General features: G+C 38.6%; 1 protein-coding gene across 4 annotated transcripts; it reads right to left on the reverse strand.

Moving 5' to 3' along the window:
- Positions 1-362: 362 nt before the first annotated feature.
- plat (plasminogen activator, tissue type) lies at positions 363-17,209 on the reverse strand. Of its 4 annotated transcripts, none has more exons than XM_011478843.3 (15): positions 17,069-17,209; positions 11,575-11,680; positions 11,222-11,345; positions 10,938-11,072; positions 10,224-10,334; positions 7,797-7,971; positions 7,113-7,204; positions 6,859-7,033; positions 6,155-6,240; positions 5,979-6,041; positions 5,700-5,904; positions 5,486-5,622; positions 2,591-2,731; positions 2,275-2,423; positions 363-2,193 (listed from the first exon to the last, which is right to left on the reverse strand). In XM_011478843.3, the coding sequence occupies exons 2-15, from the start codon at positions 11,635-11,637 to the stop codon at positions 2,026-2,028; spliced, it is 1,824 nt and encodes a 607-aa protein (XP_011477145.1). In that variant the 5' UTR covers positions 11,638-11,680; positions 17,069-17,209; the 3' UTR covers positions 363-2,025.
- Between the last annotated feature and the right edge of the window lie 1,872 nt (positions 17,210-19,081).

Here is a 19,081-nt window from a genome sequence, read left to right on the forward strand (position 1 = left end):
GTTTATTTTTGAACGTATAAATTTTTATTTTGGCTCTACATGTTTTATTTTATTATAAAACATATAAACTGATTGTCAATTTTTGCAGAATAAAGGGAAAAATGTACCACCTTTTTTTTGGACAGTTTCAGGTTCTTTGTAGATTTATTGTGTCGAATAATCAAAAATGTATCTGTAAATAAAGAAGCTGGGGTTGTACTAAAAAGAGGGATAACAAGCATCGCCACAAAAAAGATAAATTCATAAAGTAAAGAAGAAAAAAAACCTTAAAAGACCCTGAACTAGTATGGGTGCAATGAGCTGCAGGACTCTGAAAACTCAGCAGCTGACAGAGAAGAACGAATCAAAAGAAGACAAAACTATACCTTTTAAAAAATAATGTTTTAATTGTAACATAGTATGTGGTTTAAATGACAATGACAATAAATAATGATGCCACACAGAATGAAACTCAACTTTTTAAAGTTTTTACAAAACAGTATAAAACATTATCCACATAATCTTAGTTTAAATATAAGTTTAAAAGAAAAAATACGATCTATAGATGATGAGATCAAGGAGTCAGGTGGAGAGGAGCGCAGGTAGAAAATAAGGCCTGTCTTAGTCTTCCTCAGGCAAACAGACATGCTGATTTCCGAATGGAACAATCATCACACACTCATTTAGAAAGAAAAAGGATTAAAAATAAGTGAAAAGACGCAGAATCTGAACCAGCAGACACTTTCAAGTTCTTTTGACTCAGTTATGGAACTCCAGTTAGTTAATACAGATAATTTAATGTTAATATTTACAAAATACATAAACCTCAGAAAATGATCTTTCAGAGAAATGTCCCTGTGATTTATTCCACTGTGCAAAGCTGATGCCACTGTCAAAAGGAACATTTCTGCCAAGTGAAAGTGCTGAAGTGATTTGACAACCAACTGTTAATGTCCTGTAACATTCACCCCCTTATTATATGATCAAGTCATACATTTATTTTTATTTTGTGCGTTTTTATGATGCTGTAAATACCCAAGTGTTTGTCCTCTAACTGCATTCCTGAGGAGTTTAATCAATAATTAAAATTGGGATTATTATGTTTCCTATTTGTTATAATAGATGACAGATTGCGGCATCACTATGTTAAAACTTTGTTCCTCAGCTGTCCCTCAGTGAGGAAAACAGTTCCTCCCTTTGTCTGCACTTTATGAAACTCTGAGAATACACATTAAAGACCCACTCTGATGAAAATTGTGTTTCTAGTGTTTTTAACATGTTTTTTGTGACACTTTTCTGATGATGGAGGACATATATCAGCAAAATTCAGCGCAAAATTACATTTCTGAGTATTTCAAATCATTGTGAATCAGGAATAGCCAAAGAAAATGCAGAAAATATTGTATTTGTTACATAGAAAGTACACTGGGCAGGTCACACCCTCTGATGGATCCACTTGTAGACAAATAGATCCACGTCCATTTCTGTTTTCCTCCTCTGAGCTGGAATATGGCTCAAAACTGTAGGGCTGACTAGCTCCAATATTGGTCGCCATTTTTATTGCACTGGTAATGTTAGGTTGGCGTTGTGAGGGGCAGCAGGCAAGCCAGATGCATCATGGGAAATGGGGGTGGGCTTGCTTTGCGCCAACAGTTCCACCCACACAATTTCTGATGAACTGTAGAACTACATGTTTTTAAATTTTGGCTAAAAATGACATAACCAATTAAAAGACCACCGGGAACGCTTTGAAAATAGATCAAAGAATGATCTGAGTGGGACTTTAAGTATAAATTTTGTCCCACTGTGAGGAAAAACCAGTTCTCTTCTTGTGTCTGCACACAATGAAATGTTGAAAATACACCTAAAGAAACAGGAAACTTGGGAACAAGGAGCTCCATCATCCCCAAGTATGTTCTTGCGTCGACAAAAATCTGCATCTGCTCGGGTTTAGAGCCACCGGTTAACCAGCAGAGTTAAGGATTTCTGTTTCACACCTTCTGTTTTCGTGGGCCGTTCAAGCCCGTCTTTCAGGCCCTCTGAGGTTCAGACCGGATTCACTCGAATTTTTCTATTAATCCAGTCAATGTAATTGGAGACGCGTGTGTAGACCCCAGGCTTATCTTTCTCCCCGCAGCCGTCTCCCCAGCTGACCAGGCCCATAAGAGTCATCCTGTTCTGGTTCCGACAAACAAGAGGACCACCAGAGTCTCCCTGTGAATAAAAGGAGGATGGGATGGTTATAAGAAGTGATATTAACAGTTGGGTTTTAATGAAGGTGAAAAAGATTCCCACCTTGCAGGCGTCATCCTTGCCTCGGGTGTCTCCGGCACAGAGCATGTTTGATGTGACCGTGCGTTCAGACAGCACATCTGGAGTGCATCGCTCTTTGGGCCACAAGCGGACGTGTCCTCTTTTAACCCGCTCGGAAAACTCTGGAGAAACTATAAAATAAAGACAGTTTCATTCAGAATCCCCAAAACACAAAACCAGCAGAGATTTCCATTAAAGCAGGCCCACACCGCCCCCTACTGGTATCTCAAGGAATGTACAACCACTTCACTTCTGACCACCACAGGCTGAAAAAAACACAGCTTCAGCGTTTGCTTACATTCAGAGCTTTTTCCATAGCCAGAGATTTCACATTCAGTCCAGTCGGGTAGCTCCAGCCCACGGTCAGGCAGGCACGCTGGAAGAACCTCTTCAGAGTTCACAGCACACAGGCCAATGTCCGTTTTCAGCTTCAAAATAGCTGCAAGTGGAAGGAAAATCAGAGTAACGCATTGGCAGCTGGTAAGATGAAGTGTGAGGGATGACGCAAACATTTAACGAGTCTTTGCTGCCCACTTATTCTTTCCATGTTATTGCTTTGAGGTAAAAATATGCTAACAATTTTTTTGCTTTCTTTTCATGAAAACCTTTCAGGCATGTTTTTTATTTGTAGCAGCAGAAACCGACTGCAAGGACTCGATTGTTTTTGCAATTCTTCCCTTCCTACAGTGCCTTTGAGCAAAAATATAACCCTGCCACATCCCCAAAAATTCTTTAAAATCTCCACACACAGCCAGTACCCACTGAAAATGAATTGTGGACACTTTAACTCCCCCCCATCTCTCAAAAAAAAAAAAAAAGATAAAAAAATGATTTTTTTTTAAAGAAGACATCACAGCCAATGAGTTATATCACTAGAGGAGACATCACGTGGTTCCTCATGGGAGGAGAGTACCGCCATCTTGGTGAGGTCAAGTAACTGCTGCAGTGAATGCATGTGAACACATTTTTTGCATAATGCCAGTTCATCGTACGGGTTTCAACTGCCAAAATCAGAAAAATGAGTCCATGAAGGAGGAAGGTATATCATTTCACAGGTAAGTATTTTATTTTTTTTTCTTTTAAGGCTGCAGGGGCTTCATTAATAGAACACATGTTGACATGCATGATGCTGCAGGGCTGTTATCAACATGCTGCATGATGTACATTTATTTTGCTGTCAATATAAATGTACATTTTATTTTGCTAAACCTGTATGCAGCATACTAGGCTATTTATACAGATTTATACCTTTCTGACTCAGTGACTGAGTCACGTTTCCAATGGACTCAGACTTCAGGAAAAAGTGGATCTTGGCTATCAAAAGAGTTAACCCAGATGGATCACTGTGGTACCAACTAGAAATACAGTCTGGCTGTTCAAAACATTTGTGGAAACAGATTTTGATAAGAGGCCAGATTGTTTTTTTAGGGTAAATCTATTGTTCACTTTTGGACTTCTTTTGATTATTATTATTATTATTATTATTATTATTGTTAATAATAATAATAATAATAATAATATATATATATATATATATATATATTTATTATTTATTGACTTATTATTTATTTATTATTTATTGTTTGTGTTAGGAATAATTAGAAATAGAATAGTTAGAAACTCCCTTTTTACTATTATTACATTTACCTATACCTTTTATTACACTAATGGTTTAAACTTAATTCACTGAGCATGTATTATCATCTCAAAATTATATTGCATCCTAAGACAGCACAAACAAGCTATTGTCCTCACAGTTTCTCCTCATCCTCCCTTTTCAGTTTTTGTGTGTTCTGGTGTTTGTGCTCTGGCAAATGTCTGTGGGAACATCAGAGAGATCTGACACTTGAAGCTTTATGACCTTCAAGTATCCAGCCTGCAACAGCATGTGGGTGGGTTTTTCACACCATAGATCCCCAGACCATCTTTTGAATATGTAAATGTCAGGTATATATACCAAGCCCTTTTCTGAGTGTCTTTGTTCAGACCTGGTCCAGACCTTGTGATCCTGTTCCTCTGTCTGTAACCCTGCGTACAAATCTGTGCTGTTTTGTGCGGAGTAAATCTACACTGAAGCTAAGTAGCCGTCTCTGAGTCATTATTCATTCATTTCTGTGTGCTGGAAACTGAAAAGGGAACGAACCAACCTAATATTTTTATTAATACAGTCCTTTCTAGAAAATCCAGTTTCCTCACAGTTTGTATTGACTTACGATTGATTTATTAATATTATTATTATTATTATTGACTTATTGTTGGGTTTTTCTAAATAATTTAAATTGCATGTCAAAGAGGTCTAAAACTTCTAAATGTTTAGAAATTAATTTTAAAAATTCTTTCTAATAATATGTTTATTTGTAAGAAGTCCTGCAACAATGCATTTTCATTCAAGTTTGACCTTTTAAGGCTGACTGTTTCTCTTCTTTAACAACAACAAATGATGTATGTATATATATATTATATACATAAAATATAATATATTTATATATATGTATAAATATATTTAAATCTAAAAATATATACAGTTTATAAAAGCTACTTAGACACCACTAAAATCAATGGAAATCAATGTCAAGTGGGCGTCGTCGACCTCACCAAGATGGCGTCGCGCTCCGCCACTGTCGGCCAGGCTTCTAAAGCGGGCGTGTCTCCTCTAGTGATATAATACAGCAGTAGAAACTAGCCAATAAATGTGTTTCTAAAAGAAGTTTTAAAATGATTATTTCCCACACTCGCCACCAGCTTACAAACCTTCTTGGAAAGAGGCATCTTGAATTTTGTAATAAAAAAATACCTTTAGTCAGCTAAACATTTTAACTCCTCACACAATCTGACATACAATATTAACACATAAGAAATGTGGCCGAGGTTTAACAAAAATTCTTTGTTGCCAAGAAAATCAAAACATTTACTTTTGCCAATTCTTCTTAAAATGACATAGACCTGTTCCAGAAGACCATAAAATAAAATAAAATATTTGCTATGGAGCAAAAACCAACAGAAACATTTTGAAAATAAGTCTTGTTTTTTCTTCATGAATTTGTCACGTGCAGCTCTGATCAGGTAGGCAGGGGCAGAGGGGGTGAGTCAAGGCCCTGAAGCAGCCACCATTTCACTGACGATAATCCAAAGAGGACCATGACAAAATCTATTTTAAACCTAAAAATGGCGGAAATAAAAACTAAATACTCACCGATGTCGTTGTCGTATGTTTCACTGTCAAACTTCTCATGAATCCACAACTTTTCAACTTTAAAAATCTGCTCGCTGTTGGAGTTCTGCGTTCGAAATGTTCGTCCCAAAATTACCTGCAGAATTTCAGGCTTGTCCCTGAAAAAATAAAAAGGAGGGAAATGTGTTAAAATGTCGCCTGACTATTTTGGGATGTGCTCTGAATTAATTCCTACTTCTCTTGGAAGCAGTGCGCGGCGGACAGCACCCAACAGGAGTCGATGAGGACTCCTCCACAGAGGTGGAAGTGTCTTTTGTGACGGGGAACGTAAAAGTTGATGGCTGCCTGCCAGGGCTGCTCTGTGATGTCACTTCCTCTGCCGCCGAATATGCGAAAGGCCGGGCGGCTGAGGGTGTTATCTAAACGCTGGCCACATGTTGCTGCAGAAGAAGGAGATTGCATGAATTTCTGAGTGTGTGGCAAAAATTGTTGTAAAGACAGCCAGATATTGCACCTTGGTTGTTATTTGTAGTGGGAGCTCGAGGGCCAAGAGTGGTGATGGTGGATGGAGCTCTTGCTGAAAAAACGAAGAGGACGTTTAGTCTCACCAAATCGTGATGTGTGTTAAGCCTTTAAACCTTAAATTAGCTTTTTAATTTAATGTACGGTGTTGATGGTGTGTGCACTCACAGCATTTTGGGATGTCACACAGCTCCCAGGTCAGCTGCATTTTCTTGTAGGTGTGACACCACGGGCCTGAATCCCCATCGGGATTCCTGTTGGTTAAAGGAAAGCCTTGAGTTATATTGCTACCTACAAGCTACCTTCACAGCGTGCATTCAAGCGGCCTTTTCCAATGAAAAGTTTATGTAAACATACATAAATGCACATTTTGAGCATCTGCCTTAAAATATCCTGCATTCACGCGTCGCTACACAAGTTTCTGCTTAAGTTTTTGGCCTCTACATAAAAAAAACATGCATCCACTGAAAGTTAAACCAGGTCGTACTTTGACCCATCAGGGACTTGTATTTGGTAGTGACGTATGGATGGCGTCCCCTTCAATTCATGGAAGTGCCAACCGTTTAAATATTGACCATAAAAGAGAAATGAACAATTGTGGTTTGTGCCCAGCCAAAATTGTAGGACACCAAGTTTTTCATGTATCGGAATTGAGCTGTGACAGAAAAAGCCTGGGCCAGATTTGCATCGCGTCGACATTTCACACAACGTGTCTTTCAACTGTTGGTGGTGGACATGCGCTAGTAAACAGCAGAAAAAGAAAAATAAGCCCCTTTCCTGCTTGTCCAGTGTAAACACCATATGCGAAATGTGCGTTCCATGCCTGGTGTGTCCGTAGCTTCAGACTTTTTCCAAATGCAGTTTGTGCTGACCTGCAGAAATTGTGGTTGCTCAGCCCCAGATCCAGCGCATTTGACTTCCAGGCATTGTTGCGTTTGCGCCTCACGGCGGGAGCATCCCACGGAAGACAGGCGGAGCCGCTTTTAGTGACAGCCGCTGTTCCTCGGTACGACTTACCCAAGCCCTGCACGCACTCTCTGTTCCTGTCTGCCCAAAAACACAAAAGGACGCTTGTGAGCATGGATTCGGCCAATCCACAGTGTCTGTTTTCTGGTAAACGTTTTACCTCCTGAACATTTCGGCAAAGAGCAGAGCTCCCAGATAACCTGGGTGCCCTTGTAGATGTAGCACCATGGAGCACTGTCCTGATCAGGGTTCCTGAAATAAAATAGAAACAATTGTTTACAAACAGATTTTTACACAAGTGCACATTTTGCTCTTGATAATTCTTTTATGACACATTTGCTAGTCTTAGCTTTATTATTCTTTAAATGTTTATCCTGGGGCTGCACGGTGGCGCCTTCTTGCCTCACAGCAAGAAGGCCCCCGGTTCAAGTCCCAGCTGGGGGACCCAAAACAGAACATCAATGGGGGACCTTTCTGTGTGGAAATTGCATGTTCTATCCATGCATGCATAGGCTCTCTCTGGGGTCCCCAGCTTCCTCCCACCATCCCAAAACATGCTTCATGGGTTCATAGGTTGATTGGTTAATCTAAATTGTCCGTAAATCTACTTTTTGCATTTTTTTTTCACTCACACCTGCCTCTCATCCTATTTCTCTGGACTCCAGCCTGTGCAAAACCTTGGTTCACGTGTTACAAATGATAGCTTTAAAGCAAAGTCCCCCTCCAATTATAAAACCTGCAATAATATCAGACTATGACATCCATACTGCATGTCTTTTTTTAAACTGGAAGAAAATTATCCTCCTCCTAAACCCTTTTTCCACAAATGTTGTAGCCCACATGCCTGCAGAAGTTGTGATTCCCCAGTCCAAGGCCGCTGGCGTCTGTTTTCCTCGCCGTGAACTTCTTTCCCCTCAACGACGTGGAGTTCCAGTTGATGCACTCCTCTCCTGAGTGTGTGACGCTCAAGGTGCCGCGGTAACCCTCACCCTTACCCACGATGCACTTCTCGTTAGAGTCTGTGGAAAAAAAGACAAAAAAAACCAGGAACACAGTTATTTACAAGTCTGATGCCCCCCTGCTGATGTATTCGAGTCTTGTCCCTGAACATAGAGAAAAACAGGCGACAAAATGCAAAAAAAATTCTTAAGTAATAGAAAACAAAAGCTCACAACTAACAAGATTTATATTCTAGTTTTACAAGCAGCGGTTTCAAACTATGTCCAAACATAAATTATGGCCATATTAACTCTTTTTGCCAGAATCTCAGTGATGACTGGGTTTGGGATAATTATCCCAGGGTGGGGTGTCCCCAAAACCATAGAAACAAAAACATTCATATCCCTAAATGTCTTTGCATCATTTATGATGCGTGTATTTTTTCTTTCCAAGCCACAGAGCGATGAAATCAGTTCTGCTGTCTCAGAGTCAGACTGTGACCTTATCAGGATTCATGAGCAAGCTTTAATTGGGTTTGAATCACAGACCACCACTTTATTGGTTTTTACTTCAGCTTAAATACAAAGACAGTCTGAGAGCTGCAGCTTCTCTTAAGATTAGCTGCTTTTTTTTCTCAGAAAATGTTTTTTTTAGTAGTGTTTTGGCAAAATAATAGGACATTTATAAGAAAGCAATGAAGTTTTACAGGTTTAACTGTAAATTTTGTATTAAAAACTGTCATGCTTTCCTCATTCATCTTCAGAAAAATCAGCAACTGTCTCTGAAATAACACTGACAAAGGTAATTATACATAAAAGCTTACTGAAAAAAACATGAAATTAGACGTTGCTTTTACATTTTTTTTGTCATTTAAAAAATATTTTAAAGTAAAAACTTTGAAACAGGACAGGAAAACATAAACATAAAGTTTTGCTGCACAACCTTTTGATGCAGTCACTGCAATCACCTGCCAGCAGTTGTTTTGACACACACCTTGTGAGCAAACTGCCCCAAACTGTCCCAGATTTGAAGGGTTTCATCATCAGATTAAAGTCTTTTATGTTGTTTTTAGTCCAAACCAAAAAAAAGTGTTTTTTTTCTAGGACATAGTTTCTGCAGAGCGACAGTGGGTCATTAATAAAATTCACCTGTGAGTTGTGGGCGGAGTCGTAGTCAGCTAATTTTAATGCCCTCTGTTCAAGTTATAGACCCCCTGATCGTCAAAACAGCCCAGACCATAACAAGACCTCCTTTTCTCAGTGGAAAGTATTGTTTTCTTAATTTGTCTCTACTTTTGTGTCTTTCAGCTGCCAACAAAATCCTTTTTTTTCCCCAAAGCTTTGACCTTTAATTTTTTTGGGATCCTTGGTGACACTTCCTCTTATCAGTTTCTTCAGTTTTCTTTTTGCGGCCACATTCAGGAGGGTCCACTACAAGACACCCTGTGTCACATGGGATCCTCTCAATGCAGCAAATGTAGTAACAGGTAGCATAATGGCAGAAGTAATCTTCTTTCTCTTTCGGTTTTTCCCATCAGGGGTCGCCACGGTGAAACAACCTCTCCTTCGAGGATGAGTCGCATGGTTAACTTGGCAATGTTTTACACTGGATGCCCTTCCTGACGCAACCCTCTCAATTTATCTGGGCTTGGGACCGGCACAGAAGCAGAGAAGGGAATAGGGAGCAGCCTGGATTTGAACCCTGGTTTCACGGATGGAAAGCGCCGCAAACCAGCACGAGCTAAACCGGCTCCTTTTAATGGCAGCAGTAATAAGGATTTTAAAAAACACTATTTATTTTGCCATTTGTGGTGCATTTCAAACACTAATCAACATTAAATTCCTTTTTTCTAACCATACAGTGCACTTAAAATCCTTGGATTTGTTCAAAAATAGAAATTCTGGCTTGAATTCCGATGTGCCTTAATTCTGGTTGTGCTTACTGACCTCCAGTTTATTTTATTTTCTTCTTGTCTGCCATTCAACTGTTTATAAATGAGTTTATTAAAGTTCGAGTTAGTTTCCTTTCTTTTTAAATTCCAGTTACTTTGTAAAATGAAACACTTTATTTTCTTTAACCACAGAGCCAAAATGGAGAACTAAAAGATCCGCAGGTTGCACTCCAATCACCTGTAAAGTGCGTTAAAGGACACGGATTATGCTGTAACTGTTTTCCATAATATCAAGGATCCCATTTTTTTGCTCTTTCTCTAGTTTTTTTTAACATTTGTTAAGAAATAAAAAACAATATCTGAGGACATTTTTAATTGATTCTTCTCTTTGTGAGTTTATATATTTCAGTTTGTGTATTACTATGTGTCAGAAGTACTCACTGATCTCACACTGAGCCCCCTTAAAGCCTTGTGGACACTGGCAGATGTAGTCAGACGTGTACACAGATTCCTTACAGGTTCCTCCGTTGTAGCACTGAGACGCATAGCAGTCTGGAAAACACACAAAGCGTTTAGTCATTCGAACGTCACCCAGATTCTCTGAGAAATGACCAAACAAGTTACAGAGAATTTAAAATGTGGCTTCTTGAAGAATGAAAATGAGTTTTCTTGACTCATTCTTGCTTAGAGCAGCCCTCCTCTGCAGCCTGAGTTTAAAGCCTCTTTCTGGAGCAGAACTACTACTTCCTTCCACCCATCCAGGATTTTATTTATTATTTCAACATTTCCCACAGTCTAGCAAAGGTAAGAATAACAGCACCCCCATCATTCAGGGAAACACGAGGAGAAATGGCCTGAAAATGTGGTTGTAATTTGGTTGAGCCACGGGTAATCATGCTTCACAGGATTTGTCAATGGAGGTGAAAGGGCTGGTCTGGCAGGAGTACTTCAAATAATCTTAGACTAAACTACACCCACTTGAAAAGCACCAAAACTCAGCAGCTTTTCAACAAAAATCCTCTGAGGTTGTGACAGCAGAGAGGAAGACTCAGCAAAGGAAGAAGATGATAAAACACTGAAGTTACACTTATAAAAAAAAAGAAAGAAAAAAGTACGAGACAGTTTTTTTATGACTATGGCTCAAGTCGCACTCACTGATGACGGGAACAGAATGACAGCGCTCTTGTCCTCTTAATGCACAATGACAATACTCCACACGTTGCCCCTTCCATCGCAGCCATGTGTCCCCATAACCATGCACTGCTGACGTTTCACTATCCACACACAGCACTGAGGAAACACACACATGGAAAATGAGCGAACAACCAAAACAAGCACAACGACACACACATTCATAAAAAGATAATAACAGATGGTGAGGGGTTAGAAGAAAATGATGCTGTTGATGCAATTAGTGACGAAGGTGGGATGAGTCTCACGGGGATTGTCAAAGGAAGGTGAGGACTTCTGGACACGAATAATCCAAAGCGTCTGTCTAGCGGGCTGCCTGGCAGGCTCACCTCTGTAAAAACGAGCTCCTCGCTTGGATCGGGGCTGCTCCGCCTAAAACACAAACGACCATGTAAGCACAGAGCATCAGTATGAGGCCTGAAAAGACTCGATTTTTTCCATAAAACAATGAAAAAGTGCAAGTCTGTTACAGAAATAAAACTTTATGAATTGTATCAACATGCAGGAAGAAATCATGTAAGATTACTTACACATGACACTAGAATACAGATAAAAGAACTAAAATACAAACATTAACTTGTTAATCCCCTGCAATACTTACATTGTCCGCTAGGCTGCAGCAGAGAACAGAAAGGAGAAAGAAAAGGTGAACAGATCTTGTCATGGTTGCCCCAGGTGAACTTTCACTTCAGGTGGACTTCAGTTTGCTGGAAACAAAACACAAACACAGCAGGGGATTAAAAATTAAAAATTAGGAATTAATGTATTTCAAGCTATCAAAACAAACAAAAAATACTAAAGAAGACAAACAAAAGAGATATACATCTATTCATAGATATATCAAAGTATAGATTAGTCACATTTTGATTGAAAAATTAAAAAAAAGTAGTGAAGATACATATGCATATTTATATATACACATCTAAATGATGGCATCATAATTATTCTTAATCATAAATGGACATATTTTGTACTTGATGATACAATTGTCAAAAAGAGTTTAATTATTTGCCAGAAAAAGAAGTGGGAGTAAGCAAATTTACAAAATTCCAGTTTTAAGTAAAATATTTTCAGGAATAAAAATCCTTCAATATTAGAGAATACTAATTAGATGATTTTAACCCTAAATTACTCTTGCAATTTGTCAGTATCCTAAATAAAAAAATGTTATTATCCAGTTGCTTACCAGAATATTGCCTCAAAAAAGCCAATCTAGCAGCCATATGTATTTGTATTTTTGTGCTTTCTCTTCATCCCAAAAGTATGTTACGACAACATTTGTATGGATTTTTAAATAGGTATTCAAGAGAAGAGGAAACTCCAGAAACTCCAGAAAAAGACAGATTTCTGTGCAGTATAGTAGTAGTAAAGTCATATAATCTAAGATGTCAAAGCTGAGATGCACATGGACATGCAAAATCCTATTGCAAATGTTGCAGGTAAGCGATCAATATTTGTCAACATGTGCAGAAAAACAGATTGTCTTCTTGTTTGGTTATACCTTTTCCTAAATGTCTATCATTTTGCTGTTTAAGAGAAACAATCTGGCAAAACTAAAAGCTATTTGTTAAAGTTTACATGAGTTCTCGGCAGAGAAAGGCCAACAAGTTTCCTCAGTTCTCTTCCCTGATTTGTTTAGATTCTCTTTTTGAGCCCTCTCTCATTAAGTTTATTCACATACAGATGCCAATTCCCCCTTGAAATAAACAGAGAGTGGAATATGTTCATCCTAAAAACATTAGCGACCACTTCAAACAATCCAACCAGGATTCTTAACCTGATAAGATTTAAGCTCCAGCAGAGTGGAGAAAAATGGAGGGTATGTGTGTTACATGACGGAACAGCTGTTTCTCAGTAAAGAGTGAATAAACATGAATCACCATCTGAAGGGGAAAAAATAGGGGGGGGGGGGGGGCTGCACCCATTTGACCAGAGAAACAGAAAGGAAGAGTTTATTGCAGCTTCAAAAACCACTTTAGGAAGCTCCTTTGAAGGAAAAGTCCATCAGAGATGAAGAAGATAGGTCCTCACTGACTCACTTTCTGGGGTTGACTGATCTTATGAAAAGGCTTTGTGTTCTGAGCCATCACAGAGGTAAAATAGCTGCGTCTGCAGCCACAAATACACACAGACCCATGCTCAGAGCTCACACAAAGGGCTCAGGACTGTGGAGCTAACCAGAAGTCAGAAACGGTTGTACCCTGCAACCTTTTCCTTGTCTGAAACCCCCCTTAAGCATGCAACAGACACACACTCACCACCAAAAAAGACAGGTCTGCAAACGAAAAGCTGCCGTTCTGAGCCTCCCCTCTGCCGGCCGAGCCTCACTGACAACAAAACAGCAGTTTCCTTTGTGTTTCCTTTGTGCAGCTATTCAGCGTGGTTCAGTCTCCAGCCGTGTCAGCTCAAAACATGTGTTTCCTGTTAAAACACAGGCAGGGCAGGCTGGAAGGGGCTCTCTGCATCGTCTGTAGTCTGTTTTCCATCTTATTACGAGCAAACACACAACCTACTTTCTACTTTACAATTTGCTCGATTAATTTATCTTTATACCAGTTTTTGTGGTAATGATTGATATCCATATTCTTAGCACAACCCAAGATTCTTTTCGAACAGATATTGTTGGTTGCATCGCACAAAAATTTCATAATGAACCTGAAAATGTACCCCCCCCCCTGCAAAAGTAAAAGAAGTTCCGATCAAATTGTTTTTATGTTTTACAAGAAAAGGTTTAACATGTGGAAACAAAATAGAAATGTTTAAATCCACGATCAAATCAAAGACAAGTTCAAAACAATGTGAAAAAATTTCATAAAAAAAGAGACAAAGCTCCACTGAACAAAAGTTCCAAGGCTTTTTTCCAAGAGCAATCACAATTATGTTTTAGAACCCTAGTTATTTCCAAGCTAAAATTGTTTGAATCATTCATGTTAAAATTTTCAATGAAAACAATCCTAATGAGGGGTGTCGGTTCCATTCCTGCATCACTGTAAAAATCCCAGGTGATTGGCAAACTCAACGGTGAGTTCAGGGACTAAAATAAAATAAAAAATCAACATCTTAAAGAGTCACCCTAATGAAAATTCTGTTGTTGTTTTTTTGTTTTTTACAGGTTCCTGTGGCTTTTTTCTGATGAGGGAGGAATATATAAAGAAAATTCGGCTTATTTTCTTTAGACAATATGTTGTGAATTTGGAGTTTGAAGGTGTGACAAACTGTAGAAGCTACTACGGCCAGCCACAAGCTTCCTGCTCCGCTCCACTAGATTCATGTATGTCTGTGTTTCCCTCGTCTGAGTTGTCTCTGCATTAAAACTGGTTACTTCGGATATTGCTCACCATATATCTACTGCACCGGTAATGTTCGGTTGGGGGTGTGAATGATAGGGAAGGGGGCGGGCTTACTCCACACCAACAGTCCTGCTCATGAATTTCTAATGAAGTGCTGCCGCTCTGCAGAAACTATGTCTTACAAAACGACAGTTGTTTTTTTTTTAATTTCCTAAAAATTGCATAATTATAATTGAAAGACCACTGGGAATACTTTAAATATAGATGAAAAGATGATCAGAGTGGGACTTTAAGTCAAAATGTAGAAATTTTTCTTATTTAAGACGATTTTATTTCATCTAAACTGGGAATTCTAAACGAATTTTGATCAAATCTGAAAGCAAATACTTCAGCTCCTCATGATAGAAGCTTATTGGACACCAGCAATGATGGGGTTAAGGCTTTTTGTGTGCTACACCCAGCCTGTTCACAACTGTAACACATACAACCAAGTATGCAGCCTGTGTAGAGGGAGTGTAGTTCCTCCTGTTAGTAGGTCAGATATGAGTGGAAGAACCACAAACATCTTCAGAGAATCTGAAGCCAGACTATGAATCATAATAGCAGGTCTAAAAGTGCAGCAGTTCAGTGGGGCAAACACAACAAAAGCATGCAAACAAAAGTAAACAGAGCTACTCCTGTCTCAGGAACAGGTCTTTAACAGGGAGATTTGTGATGAGTTCTCAAAAGTGTGATGATGGTGTACTGAGCGTGTAAATGGATGTGAGACATTTCTCTCGTATTGTGACCGAACAGAAAAGTCAGCAGGACAATAGAGTTGAGGCAGAAAGCTGCACTTTGCTGCTCAACTCAAATTACAGTTTGAAGTGGATCCCTGAGCCTCCCCTCCTCATTTCTGGTGTCAGCATGGACGATTAAAGGGGCCCAGCTGGGCTCCAGATCTTAGAAAACATGAAGGAACGTGGATGCTCTGCGTGACCAGCACTGCAAAAAGTCCAACCTGGATAGATGTCAACTGTGTCTTTGCACATATGTCAGGTTTCACAGCTGCTTTCAGGGGAAATCTGAAAAAGTACAAGGCGACTTTTATAGAGAAAAGGAAGCAAGAAGAGACAATTAAAGAAAAGAAATAAGGAAGTGATATTTCTATGGGGAAGTCTGCCGTCCGTCTCTGTTTTAGCCATAAATATTTGGACGTTTTTGTGTAACATTATTCATTTTTTCTTCCAATATTTGGAGGATTGTGAATTCTAAAGCAAATTTGAGTGTGAAAATTCTGTATCTACAGCTTTCATAACACCTTCAAAATACTTTTTGGGATTACTTCCTAAAAAAAGTTGTAAATTACTTTTAGGTTGTTTTTTTTTATGTCAGTCAGAGAACCAGTTTCTCCAGAACAAAGATGAGCATTGTTAGTTGTTGGCATCAGGAAACAAGAGTCTCTAACAGAAACTGGCTTTTATGTGAGGATATGAAAGGATGTGGAGAAGGATATTGCCATGAGAAAGGAAGAAATCCAATCTCAGAGGTCAACAGAGTAAGAATGAGTAGTTCTGAGTCATCCGAGCTTCCAGGACTGCAGACATGAAGGCATTGTGGGATTAATAGCTTGCTTTTATTCCAACTAAAGGTGTTTTTTCAAAAATCACAGAGAAATTCCCAGCAATACAAACATTACATGTTATCAGCTGTTCCCACAGTCTAATTAGGCAAACTTAAAGGCCTAAGCCGCTGATAATGTGAGTCAGAAACCCAGCTGAGCGCTTAGAATGAAGGTTCTGGATCTGCTTTTTCTAAGCTCAAATCGGAGTGATGGAGAAGCTCAGAGCCTGACAGGAGGAGGGTTACCTCAGGATCACCCTCTCATCCTGATTCTTCTAGTACAGGGGTCTGCAACCTGAGGCTCCGGAGCCACTCTTATCCTCTCCATTTTGGCCCTTTGGCTTTAAAGAAAAATGCTATCAATCTGAATTAATATTAGTTCCATTTTGTCATTTATTTTTGATTTTTTTTAACCAATCCTTACATTACTCCACTAAATCAGGAGGCATTGAGAACGTTACCATTCCTCCAAAATCAACGCACATCAAATAACTTTGCAAGATGATGGTAAAAAGTTTGATCTATTGTCAGAGTGGTTTATCATTACAACACATTTAAGCTCATATTCTAATGTCTAGTTGTTATTCAGCTGCAAAGTTCTAAAATCATGATTTCAAGTTAATCTACTGCAGCAGGGTGCATTTTATTTTGAAAGGAACTTTTATTTGATGCTGTCAAAAGTAATGGGCCTATAATAAAAAAAAAATTGTAATTCGATTATTGTAAATAGTTATAAGCTATATTTTAAATATGAATGGTTTAATGGCCACACAAAGATTTAAAAAAGAGTTTTTTCTAAAAAAAAAAAGTGCGGTCAGACTTTGTGACTCTAAACAAATTCCGATAGTGTTAAAGGTTGTAGAATATAAGTAATGATGCTAAAATAAATAATTCTATGACAGCTCAGTAAAAAAAAGGTTATATTTATAATACACATCACATACATAGTAATGTTAGACATTGTTGTTCAGGTATCTTTGAACAAACATCTATTTTTTTGTTTTGTTATTTTGCGTTTACATTTTTTGTCTAATAAAGATTCTGTCCAAAAGATAATTATGAAATCGGCAGATCTACAGTTTTCATTTTCGTGCTAAATGAATACAAACTGCTATAAGTGTGGAATAAACGCGCAGTAATCAGGCGCGATGGTCTGTCGGAAGAGGAAACAGCAGCGACCAGAGGAGAGAAAACGGTTCTTACCGGGTCTGGTGTCGGTATGAGATGTGGTTCCGTCCAAAGAAGTCTCAGGTTTGGATGGGGATGGTTCTGGCAGCTTTTATCGGACCGCTCCGGTCCCGCAGGATCCTGTAGGGGAGGGCCGACGTGACCTCAGCCGTAAGCGCGTTTTACAGGGCAGGAGGATGACGGTTGCGCGAGCGCGCGCGCACGCGGGGGAGGGACCCTAGCAGCAGCAGACCAATTTTAGGAAGAAATACATGTCCAATACAGTTAGTCCTTAAACTATTGTGTCCGTCAGTCAGTCAGTCAGTCAGTCAGTCAGTCAGTCAGTCAGTCAGTCAGTCAGTCAGTCAGTCAGTCAGTCAGTCAGTTAGTCAATTTCTTTATTTAAAAAAAAAAAAACACCGTTTAACTTTTCACACAAAAGCAGATTAAATGTCACCATGCTTTGATTACCCCCAAAAATTCTTCAATGATCCCCCGTTCAAGACAATAAAATAATCTGTGTGTACATTGAATAATAATTCAACAATATTGTAAAATTATTGGCAACAAGCAAAAGAGAATCAGACATAGTCACAGGGTTATTGTTTATTTTGGATCTAAATAAAGACAACATAAGCGTCAAAAACTATTTTATTGAATAATATTGAATTATTCTGTGATCTTTCCCCTCTAAAGAATTTCATATGTGATAGATAATTTGTTCATTTTAATCCTTAAAGATGAAAAGTGTCACATTTATTCATTGTGTGGTTTTGTTCTGACAGGTGTTAATTGAGATAGTGTTTACGGGGCATCTTTGATGATGGGGAGAGACTCTGTGTCTGGCACCAGAACTAATTCATCCCAACCACAACCCCCCCCCCCCCCCCCCTCCACCACCACCACCCCCCCTTTGTTCAACCCATCCCTTTCCTCAGGAAATCCGCCTCAACAATAGAACTAAGGTGGGTTTTTTACACGAATATTCATGCCAACCGCTTTGTACAGCAGTGAAACCCATATGGTATTACTCAGAGTGCATCATTTTAGCATGTAATGGGCGTCACTCTAATTTGTGTCTGTTTTATTTCACTTTTCTTCACAAAAAAAGGATACCATGCAAAAGTTCAGATTATTTCTAGTTGACGAACCAAGAAATCTCCAGTTTTTTTAAGTTTAATTTTTTATTTTTATATTAATTATTGACATGCTGATTGACAGACCTTCATAGACTAACTACATGGACAGGTAAATCTGATTCGCCCATTAATAAAATTTACCCCCAGAGACAGCCAAAGCCCTAACTGCTTACCTCAACAGCTTTACAACAACTAACATAAGAGCAGAAATGATAGTATTTGAAATACTAATCAAGCAAGCCCTGCACAATGGAATTACTTTTGTAAACTTAATTTCAAACTTTTTTGCATAAGTTCAAGTTCACTAAAGAAGTCATAATGTAAGAGACCTGGCTGAATGGCTGCTCTATGTATCAGTTGAACATGTGCTCCAAATCTAAAGAAAAAAACCCCATCAAGACTCTTATTATGAAAAGCCAACATCTATGATGGTAAGAAGTTCTATTATTTTCTATAGAGTTCACCCCCCCCCCTTTTTTATACATGAAAGCTATCATTTAGAACTAGTTCAAACAGAAATTATTAACAACAAAATAAGTGTGTTGGGTTCATACTGTTTGGGTCTACAATGCTGAATCACCCCCCCCCCCCCCCCTGGGAAAAAGTAAAAAATAATACAAAGCATTTTCTTTAAACAAGCATATAAATCTACCAATATTAACAAGAATTCTTATTTTAAGAAAAAAACATTAGACACTAAAGTTTTCTACAATTAAGATTATTTTTGCTGTTTTAAAATTGACGTGATTTGATCATCCTTTTTGCAAAATAGAAAATAAGACATTTTTTCTTGAAACTAGAATCTTATTTCATATTTCTAAGATTCAGTTTTTGCAGTGTAAGATGAAATGCAGGAATTTGCTGATGTTGTTTTTGGTTCTGTTTGTCAATTTTTCCATTTGTACTTTTA

The sequence above is a fragment of the Oryzias latipes genome, chromosome 9 (assembly GCF_002234675.1).
Source record: "Oryzias latipes chromosome 9, ASM223467v1".
Taxonomy (NCBI): domain Eukaryota; kingdom Metazoa; phylum Chordata; class Actinopteri; order Beloniformes; family Adrianichthyidae; genus Oryzias; species Oryzias latipes.